General features: G+C 40.6%; 1 protein-coding gene across 2 annotated transcripts in view; it reads left to right on the forward strand.

Annotated features, from left to right (window-relative positions):
• LOC106567594 (RNA-binding protein Nova-1) overlaps nt 1-10,501 on the forward strand; it is a 39,456-nt gene extending 28,955 nt beyond the window's left edge. For both annotated transcript variants that reach the window (XM_014137103.3, XM_014137104.3), the window contains exon 4: nt 1,939-10,501. In XM_014137103.3, coding sequence (XP_013992578.2) covers nt 1,939-2,958 — 1,020 coding nt within the window. In that variant the 3' untranslated portion in view covers nt 2,959-10,501. The remainder of the gene's footprint in view (nt 1-1,938) is intronic.
• Nucleotides 10,502-11,440: the final 939 nt, after the last annotated feature.

The raw sequence follows: 11,440 nt of genomic DNA on the forward strand, positions 1-11,440 counted from the left end.
AATGTTGCATGTAATTCATGGCTTCTGGTTGGGGTATGTACGTACAGTTACTGTAGGGACGACGTCCTCGATGCACTTATTGATAAAGCCAGTGACTGATGTGGTGTACTTTTCAATGCCATCGGACGAATCCCGGAACATGTTCCAGTCTGTGATAGCAAAACAGTCTTGTAGTTTAGCATCTGCTTCATCTGACCACTTTTTTATAGACCGATTCACTGGTGCTTCCTGCTTTAATTTTTGCTTATAAGAAGGAATCAGGAGGATCTTAGCTATATGCAGGTAGCCTATAGCCCTGATAGGCCTACATCTAATTTCAGATAGCCTACAGTAGCCTAGCCAAGATGTAAGCAGAATGATTTAGCGGCTTGCTTCATTCAAATTGACAGACTCATTTATTCAACATGAAGAGCGAGGTGATTTCGAGGTAAGAAGTGCTTGTGTTGCCCATTAGTCTGCTGGAATAGGCTACATAATTTCAATCACTGAACCAAATATTAAGAATATGGATATGAACTGAATATACTTGTCAACAACAGCCAGTGTTTTTTTCTTTTTCTTTAGCCTAATCTGACTACTGTTACCGTCAATCTAATTCATTCTAACTACTGATCAGCAATTGCGATAGAGCTTTGATAACTTCCAATTTAATGAATTAATAATTGCATAATAACACAAGGCTACAATAACAATAAACTGAAGTTATAGGCTATTTATTAAATTGGTTTGCCAGCTCCAGGTAGGCTACACAAGTGGCACTAATTGATTTGTAATGACCCCAGTGATATCGCCATTTTAACATATTGATTGTATCAAATGGTAGACTACAGTAGCCTACAATGGAAGATAAATTAATAGGCTACTTGATTGCCAACAGATATCATTCTCCACATTTAAATGTCAGTTCCATTGAGGACTTTCCCATAACAGAAGCACACAAGGGGGATCCATAACTTCCATTTCAAATTTCCACTCGTGCAGCCTTCGAGACCCAAGAACTGAACATGCATAAAACACTTCGTTTGATATGGTTTTCCATAAGCAAAGTTGACATTTAGAATGGTGTTTAAACCACCTCTGAGCTAGTTTTTTTATCTAATGCGCCCAAAGTCTTTTTCCAGTGCTTTGACACTGTTATTTCTTGATGCGCATCAGTTCTAACATGTTCATGTTTTATGGAAAAAAGGTTGAAAAGAAATAGTTGTCTCCATAATGATAATCTAAATAACTGGTAAAAAGTTGTCATGACATGCGCGTCTGCAGCTATGTATCATCTCACTCATGTAAACTTAGCCAATAGTGGACTCAGCTGCCTGCTGCAGCGCTCGCTCAACAAACACCCCTCCGGCCCTCCCCACCACTCACTCACTCAGCAACAGCCTGCCTCACTGCCTGATAGTCATTAGGTCACAGTGAAATACATTTTTGTTTTTAAAGAGAAATGCAATGGCGGCCGCAGTGCAACTTAGAAGTAGCCCAAAAACCCGCAGCCCGCCACCAAAACATTTTCACCCACAACATCGTTTTCAAAGTAGCCCAAATTGGATGGAAAGCCTTGGACATGGCAAACCTGGTCATAAGGGCACATGGTCAGCACATGGCAAGAACACAGTCACACTTGCCGCACACTTTGTCTGACAGGGGCGAGCCTTCTCACCTGCCCCACAACCCGAGTCCTGACAGGGTTAGGAATATGTAAAGGCGAGGGGTTATTTTTAACGGCCGACCACCCGCTAGGTCCTCCACAGTGCCACAGAGCTGGATGACAGCTGTAGCCTTAACCCCTGGGATTAACACATTGCTGAGTAAAGCAGGGGGGCTGGGATAGTAGAATGACTCTGTGAGAGATATATTTATCTACCTCTCTTTCCTACTTAACAATCACTCTCTCTCTCCCTTCCTCCCCTCCTCCCTCTGGCTCACAACATTCCTCTGCAGGCTAAATTGATTGTGCCCAACAGCACGGCTGGGCTGATCATCGGTAAGGGCGGGGCCACGGTCAAGGCGGTGATGGAGCAGTCGGGTGCCTGGGTGCAGCTGTCCCAGAAGCCTGAAGGCATCAACCTGCAGGAGCGCGTGGTCACCATCAGCGGGGAGCCCGAGCAGAACTGCAAAGCCGTGGAGATCATCGTGCAGAAGATCCAGGAGGACCCTCAGAGCAGCAGCTGCCTCAACATCAGCTACTCCAACATCTCAGGCCCCGTGGCCAACTCCAACCCCACCGGTTCCCCCTACGCCAACTCAGCCGAGGTCCTCCCTAACGCAGCCGCAGCTGCCGCCACTGCCTCCAGCCTTCTGGGCCAGGCCGGCCTGGCAGGAATGGGCGGCTTCCCGGGCACCATGTCCAGCTTCTCTGGCAACGACCTGCTGGCCATCACCTCGGCCCTCAACACTCTGGCCAGCTATGGCTACAACACCAACACCCTGGGTCTGGGCCTCAACCCCGCTGCCGCCTCCGGGGTCCTGGCCGCCGTGGCTGCTAGCGCTAACCCAGCCGCTGCTGCCGCCGCTAACCTCCTGGCCTCCTATGCCAGCGATGCCTCTGGCGGCTCCGGCCACCCCGCTGTCGGCCTGGGCGGCTTCTCCCTGGGCTCGCTGGCTGCCGCCACAGGGGCCTCCAACGGCTACCTGAACGCCTCATCCCCACTGATGGCCTCTTCCCTGCTGGCCACAGAGAAGCTGGGAGACGGGGCCAAGGACGTGGTGGAGATTGCCGTGCCCGAGAATCTGGTGGGCGCTATCCTGGGGAAAGGTGGTAAAACGCTGGTGGAGTACCAGGAGCTGACAGGCGCCCGCATCCAGATCTCCAAAAAGGGAGAGTTCATCCCCGGCACGCGAAACCGTAAAGTTACCATAACAGGGTCGCCCGCGGCAACGCAAGCTGCCCAGTATCTGATCAGCCAGCGGATCACGTATGAGCAGGGTGTGCGTGCCACCAACCCACAGAAGGTGGGCTAAATGGGAAAAAATTGTCAAATAAAGGAAGGATGGAGACAGAGAAAATAAAAGGGAATCGAGGGTCACGGCGAGGGGGAAAAAAATGTCCAAATATCCGTTCAATATTTCAATATTAAAAAGAGAAGATCACAAAGGAGGAAGAGGTGGAGAGAAAACCAAGATAAGTTTGTGTGATATGTGATTGTGTTTTTAGGACCAAGGTCCTGATGTTTTTAAAAAGTTGTGAGGAGTCCTTTTGATGATGGCGATTAGAGTAAAGATGAACTGGTCCACTGCCAAGCTGCAGATTCAGGGGTGAGCACACGAGTTCACCCCCATTCAGAAGCCTCATAGCTGGGTTTGTTTTGGGTTTCATTCTCTTCCGTTTCTCTCTTCTATCATTGTGTGGGTTTTTCAGCTTCAGTTGCAGACCTCCGCTCCAGGTGAGTTGAGAGTCAGTTGAGGTTCCAGACAAGCTGAAAGAGCAGAGATGGATGTTTGCTCATGCCTTTTTCCTTTGATGTTAACCTTGCTCCATGTGAACAAAGCAAAAAAGGCCTTGTCTACATGAGAGAGGTTAAATGATGCTCACCAGAGGTCGTCCAAGACCATTAGGCATCCATTTTAATCTAAATTCTTAACGGATATCACAATGTTAATGACATGCCACTGTATGATTCATATCAAAATTAAGATTTTAACACTTTGGTTGTTATAATTATTTATTGAAATATGTTCTCATTCAAACACGTATAGATTATTTTAACCTGTGAATTCGGGTTGATATGAATGTAAAGACAGTATTATTGTTATTTTGTTATTAACAAGGATCAAATGTTGAGTTGCAGTGACAGATATGTATAGTTTTAACCCAGAACTGCACAGTAATTATATATGAGTGTAGATCAGGGGTCAAATGTTCAATGTGAGAGGATAGATGAGACACACAGGAATGTACACACACATACACAGGAACACACACAGACAATCATTCATACATGTAGACCGCCACCCACATACACACCACTTTTGGTACCACCAAAACATAACTACAGATAGGTCTATATCTCCTGTATTACCTGAATTGAAAATCCCAATGGAGATTGCTCTCCCTCTCCATGATTGTGAGATGCCAAGCGTTGTCCACTCATCTATAGTTTACAGGATTTAGTTCTGCCTTTATGTGAGTAAAGTAAGACTGGATTTCATGCTATGATTGTCAGTCTTAACATTTTACCCCAGTAAATCAGTTGTCCTTTAGTTGCCATGGCAAACTGTTTCTTGTACCATCATGGGCAGTTTAGATCCGAATAACGTAGTTACTGGTTTAAAACCAATCATTTTTATCCTATTGTCATAAATTGGCCCTGTACTTTGAGTTTGCTAGCCGATATTGCTCCTTGGGACATACTCCTACAGTATGTAGAAATTTGATTAAACCCCCATGGGAAGGAGCATCGTATCCGAAAGGGAAGACAGCACTATAAACAGCTTGAGGTATGTTACATTACCTTTTCAATTGAAGAAAAATCTAACTAGAAGAGTCCCCCAAGGGAATGAAGCACTACAAAGCAGTTTTGTTAAGAAAAGCAGTTTGAACCTTATCTGTGAACAAGAAGACGATTGCTTTAGATTTAGGGTGGCTGGTAGTCAAGAGAGACACTAATGAGAAAGAAATGGAGTCACCGTGAAACACATTTGGACTGAAACCATTTGAAGTTTTTTTGTGAACCATGCTTCCAATCAGAGTAAATACCAATATGGAGTCAAACAGTTTATGCAGTTGGTCAGTCCAACTTGTTATCTTTACTAAAAAAGACATTGACACTAGCTTACATTGAAAATTGCGGGGGGGGTAATTGTCTTCTAGAACATTCTCAAACAAACAAAGATTACCCTTGCTTGCTTCTGCGCTGCTATACATTGGTTTTCATCCGAGTACACTGGGTCTATTATGACTGCACTGTGAGACACAATGAAGACACAACGCAAAGTGTGCCTGTCCCTTCTTGAGCCAAGTGTTCATATTTTGATGTACATGTCCAAGAAATAGGCCTACAGCTGACACGCATGCATTGCATGTTCTAGAGCAAAACCAGCCAAGCAGTGAGATAAGGAACATCTCCACAAGAACATCCATAATGTGATGTCTTGGAGATGTTTTGGTTTACCAATAATATTGCACAGCAAGAGAGCTGCTATACATTCATATTAATGGAAGTCTCTTCTACTGATGAGTCCAGAGTCATCGGTCAACCATATTGTCTTTTATTAACCCAAATGACTCCTACTACATTTATTTTCCTGCACAGCAGTCCCTGAATCTTATTCTGACCCTCTTTTCCATTTCACACGTTTATCCTTATGCAACCGGATCTCTGTGATTGGCTTTCAGTAATACAGGACCGGAAGGGATAGCGGCAGAGAATCAAAGAAAAAGCAACACTCGCTTTTTATGAGTGAAATGACAACACCCCTCCTCCACCATACCTACTCAATAGTTATTCTAAGGAATGTTTGCTTGAGAAAGAAGTTACCTTTACCTCATCTTACTATCAACTATGTGTATGAGCAGTCCGCATGGCATGGCACTAGCCACGAGCCCCATTAACATGACTCACTGAATACACGTTTCCCTTTCATTGTATTTCTGAAGGGATGTGCTGTGACATATAACAGTACTCAATGGTGCACTGGTTATTTGAAATGGCACTCCAGTTAAAATATCTGTAACTTCCACCCGTGGGGTTCAGAAACCTTCATATTTTAGCCCTAACCTCACAAAATGTTTACGCTGATTTAAAATACAAGCACAAATCAAGGTGAATTTAATAATATAAGCAATGCAACTAGACTTGGTTTAGAGGACTACTCTAGAGCTGTCTGATCTATACATTGTCCTCTTTTTCCGTTCATTACATTACTTACTTCGACATTTCTCCCACCCTTCATATGGTATTTTTACTATATTTTAGAACGCTCCTATATCCAGATTCCCTTCTCTCTCTCCTCTTCCACTCTGCTCCCCCTCTCTCTTCTTCCTTCTGTCTACTCATAGGCGCTGATCGATAGCAGTTATGCACTATAGGTCATAAGGGTATGCAAATATTTTCACAGCCCATAGAGTTCAGCAGGCAAAAATGCACAAATAACAACTGCCTCCAAACTGTGACACCCCACAAGACCAACAAGCAACATTGGTTCAAACTACGGTATCAAATTCCATACTAAAAGAATAACAAGTAGGATTTAGACAGGCTTACATTGTAATCTATGACCTTTTAGGGGAACGGGAGAGGTTATGTATTTTTTTCTACTGGAAAGCAAAATAAGAAAGCAAATCTTTGTTCAATGAGCAAATGTCTGTTGGTTGACCAAACAGAACTTATATTTCAGCCTTTTAACAGGAGTTTATTTTAAAAAAAGTTAATGATAGAGCGCAAGAGAAAGATGGGAACTCGTTCGTGACCTCATGCTGAAACAGTGACATCCTTTATGCATATCCTCTTATCTGAAAAATGACTAGATATTAATTTCTGTGGAATATGTCATGTCAACATGATGTCTATGTACGTTATTGTAGCTATTCTAGTTTGTAGTCCAAATGCAGTCCAGCGTCTCGTCGATACAATGTGAAACTCTATGTTATCTTTGTGTGGATGATGAAGAGTGCCAACTAAGCCTGAGTAAGATTAGCTTCGCTATTTGTTTGTGCATTACGATGACTCATCATATGGCGTCCATATTTCTGTCATTTAGTTTGACCGTAAGAAAAATGTAAAGAATATTGGAAGCAATATAGTAGCATGTTGTCCTGTTTTGTGTTTTGGTTATGTTTGTCGTATGAACCTTTGAAATTACTAAGATTTTGAATTAATAGGTTTACATGTACTTTTTGTAAATTATGAAAATGCTGCTATTTGATAAGTAAAATATACAAAACATTTTAGTTGAAAAGATGTCTGGTCTGTTGATTAGAAACATGCTGTAAAAGACAGGGGCATACAATTAGGTGTATAGAATACTATACAGTATTGGTAAGATAGTAATGGTAATAATAGACTCTATAGTACAACCTGTGCCAAACTAGACCTCTGCAGCTTTTGAAATCGTAGATGTGCAATCAAATGTTAGATATCAATAACTTGTTTAGAAGTGCTGATCAAGTGCCAATCAAACAATGTTTTTAAGTTAAGAAAAGATAATCAAATACATTACTTAAGAAAACAAAGGATGGATAACTGTTTTGTGCATTGTTTTACCCCATAGCTACATAGAGTAAGAGCTAAAGATTGTGATTTTTATGGATCCATGTTGTTTTGCACTCCATGCATCCCCTGTGTGTTCATTTGACCTGTGGCTTAAGCACTGCTGTTTTTCACAAATGTCTCTATAGGCCAGCATGGACTTAGCATAACATGTTATAAGCATTCATAACATAGCCAGCCATTATCAGACAAAATGTGTTTCGTGGAGTTAGGTGTTATCTTTTTGCACGTCTTCTATTGCATGGTATCAAAGTGAAATATGGAGGGAAAAAAATGAATGCAAAAAAAATGGAGGTGTTCTCGCAACATTCAAAGACATAACGTTGCATGCAATCAGTTGTAGAGCACTTACGTTAAAACCGCCTCATATTTAAAAAATGGTTTATTGTCGTAAGTTGGGAGGGGTTCTATTATTGTCATGTTGGTCCAAATACAACATATTTCAGATCAAATTCTCATACAGTCCATCTCTTTATATTATTACCGATATGATTTTGTTTTCTTAAGGTACCATGAGGAGTATTACAAATGTGAAACAAGCAAATGCGAAAATGTTAGTCAGTGTTATTCTTGTGTTTTGCTTTCTAGAATACCAGGCATGCATTTTTTAGGATCAGGTTAAACCTCACAAAACCTGCGTAATATTTTTTACGATTTTTTATACTACAGCTTGAATTCCCAGATCTAATCTATGAATGTACTACCATTTGCTCATTATTTCTGTTGAATGTTTATCAGTCTTTAAATGTGAATTCAAGGCTGGAATGTCAACTACATGTAGCGTTAACATATTATGTCAAGAACCAACTTCAGCTATAGTCAGGTAGGCCGGACATGGCCATAGTCATAATCCAGATATGTTTCAACAACACTTCAGATTCGCTGTAAACATTATCCTGTATGTTTGGTGTTGGATAAATGCACTTTACTTTTTACAAATTACATCTCCTATTATTGGATGTGAAACAAAGCTAACAATGTTAATTTTCTGCTGTTTTTGTCATTCTTTGCTGTTGCTCTGATGTTGTTTTAGTAAAAAACAAACAAACAAACAAAAAAATGAAACTTTTTGTGAATGATGAGAGGGGTTTGTGTGTCAGACTTCTCTGAAAAGGTGGCACCCGAGACCTCACAATATCGATTCTCATTTCCTTTCAGCAAAGATTTGTGTTAATCGCAATGAGCAAATCTCTCTTTGAAGATAGAATCCTTTGTTGCTACATACATTTTTTTTACTTATAAATTAATGATATATACCCATTGATCCTTGAAGAATATAACTTATACATGCCTCATAAGCTTAGTTCAACTGTTGTATCACAGCAGAACCCCAAATATACGCTTGTTTTACTCCAATGTTTGCTAACAATGTAGATGTAAACAAATGCTTTATAGCCTCAAAACATGGTTAAAACTAAAATGTTAATATCATGCATGGTCAGTCCTTGCATCCATGGCTCTGTCTATGAATTTGAATTGTTACATTTCTCCAAGCCCATCCCTCAGCTTTGTAATTTCTTCAATTAAGGATTCTAGATTTAAAAGAGGGAGAGGGAACTTAAGAGTGGAACTGTTCCACCTTGTCATGTTGCATTCTGCTGCCTTGAAGTCTAGCGGTGGGAGTATTTTTATGAACAAATTGGCATTGAAAGCATGGTAAACCTCATACAATGTCTCTATGTGCTGTTATCAGAGTCCATGTTTGTTACGTTACAGAATGCTATCCCAAGGTCTCGCTGATATAATATTAGATCAGAGACAAATACAGCACCGGAAAAATGTGATTGCTTCGGTCCTACCGCTGTCAGTGTTGGTGTATTTGACGACAACAACATTTTAGAACCCTGTGTAACCTAAAATGGCCTAACTACTTTACCACATGCATGCTTTGAGTATCTGTCTCATTCTTCTGTCATGCACTGCTACTAACCCCCACCACTGTTCTAACCTCTCCACTACTGAGTGCCAAACTAAGTCAACACCATTCCAAACATTTCAAAAAATATATTATTTAAAAAAATAATCATCTGCATATTCACCTAACCCCCCCAATGATCCTCCTCGGGGTGGATTCCGTTGAACTATCAGACACAGGACTAAGACGGTTCAGGCTGCTTGCCCCCGCTTCTACTCAACTCTCTTCATCATCTTTTCAGCCTACATGACATTACGATTATGTGTGGTGTTGTGTCTGGCACCTTATCTTTGATCCTTTTTTGACCCTCCCATTAACTTAGTTGACCTTATCCACCCTTTGTGTGTTTTATTATTTTGACCCCAGGTTTATTGCCAAACTTTGCTGAGACTACAACTGTATGAATTTTCATTTTGTTTGTTTGTTTTCTTGTCATCCGGATAATTCTGAAGGGTTGAAAGTTAACTAAAATGTTGATTGAAAAAAAGCATGACAATGCTTTGCACACCTCTTTGGCTCCATTGCAAATATTATTTTGGGTTAGGTTTTTAATTTTGTAAAACTCTTTTTGTTTTTCCATTTCAAGAAATGGACTGTCAGCATAAGTTAAATGTTATTCAAAACTAACAAGAGTTTTGTCAATCTGAATGACTAGTGTCTCTATATTAAGACAGAGAAGATACCATTTGAAAGTTTAGGCCTCACTTGTCCTTTGACTTAAGCATTTTCTTGGATGCCTTTACACAGACACAGTCTCAATCTGAAAGATACAAGGGCAACACTGTCTTTCCTTGAGCCATTTCAGTGAAGTACGGATGGGAGCTTTTTAATCGAGATATTTGCCAATACAAGTGCCAAATGAAATCTCCATTAAGCCAAAAGCCAGCCAGCCTACACACTGAAGCTGTGGTAGCACTGGGATGGTACACTTCCCAATCCCATTTCTCCCAGAAAACACTTCATTGTTTGACATTTGACATGACATGCCACTATTTTTATATGCTGCCAGTCTATTTACTGCTTTCCTCAGTGAAACATCTCAGAAGCAGTTCCTTTTATAACGATACACTGTTGATTAATGACAACAGCAACTATGAAAAGGGAATGAAAGGATTTTTAAAGTGTCATTTTTGTGAACTTTTTTTAATTATTATTATAAATTTATCTGAACATCATTCATTAATAGATTTAAGGGTAATGACTATATAATGTAACTGTAGTATTGTGTTTGTAAAAAAAAATCTGTGAGTTGTGTTTTATGACTCGTGGACTACCAGTGAAGTCAGCATTTCAGTGTTAATATATTGAATTGTTTTTTAAAGATTATTTTTGCGAAGGCAACAGCAACAAAGAGTCATTATAAATGTTCATTTTAGCATCACTTGTCTTCTGTTCCTTTATTCTCCTCCACCTCTACTCTCTGCCTCATTGGAGTGACAGGTCTTGAGTTGATAAACTGCATGCAATATGCTCACCGACATGTTTGTTTTCTAAATGGAGTGCTGAATCTTCGCTTATGAAGTAGTTCATGAAAAATGTATGTATTTCTATTTAACCTTTATTTAACTAGGCAAGTCAGTTAAGAACAAATTCTTATTTACAATGACAGCCTACCCCAGCCAAACCCAGACGACATTGGGCCAATTGCGCTCCGCCCTATGGGACTCCCAATCACGGCCGGTTGTGAAACAGCCTGGAATCGAACCAGGGTCTGTAGTGACGACTGGCACTGTGATGCAGTGCCTTCAAATGCTGCGCCACTCTATATCTCGAAATCATAACTGCGGTTTTATTGTGTATGTTCTGTATGAGTGCTGTCCTAATCGTTGTTCAAGGTCTTGGTGAAAGCCAAAGTGAGCGTCTAAGCTAATTAGTGTCTACCTGGCACAGACATCTATTCAACATCTATTCCACGTTGGTTCAATGTAATTTCATTGAATTACGTGGAAACAATGTTGATTCAACCATTGTGTGCCCAGTGGGTAGTTCTAGTACAGTGGTGTGTGGGCAGAATGTTGGAGCGTTAGAGATATAGCTGAGATCTTAATTTGATCACCCTGTTGTTGGAGGAAATTCCCTGCACAGCAGGAAATGCAAACTTGTAGTGTATTCAAGGTTTGAAAAGACTTCTAAAGTTAGTAATTTCCACTTCAATATGCCAGACTTGATTTGCCCTAACTAAACATCTCCATTAATTATAATCCACACAATAATTCACATTTTCTATTGATGCCGGATTATTTTCCTGCTGTGAAAAACTGGTAAAATGTATATCCTACACCTGTATCTGTTTTGTGAACCTGTGAAGTTCTTCAAATAG

This window comes from Salmo salar, chromosome 13, assembly GCF_965601325.2.
Source record: "Salmo salar chromosome 13, fSalSal1, whole genome shotgun sequence".
NCBI lineage: Eukaryota > Metazoa > Chordata > Actinopteri > Salmoniformes > Salmonidae > Salmo > Salmo salar.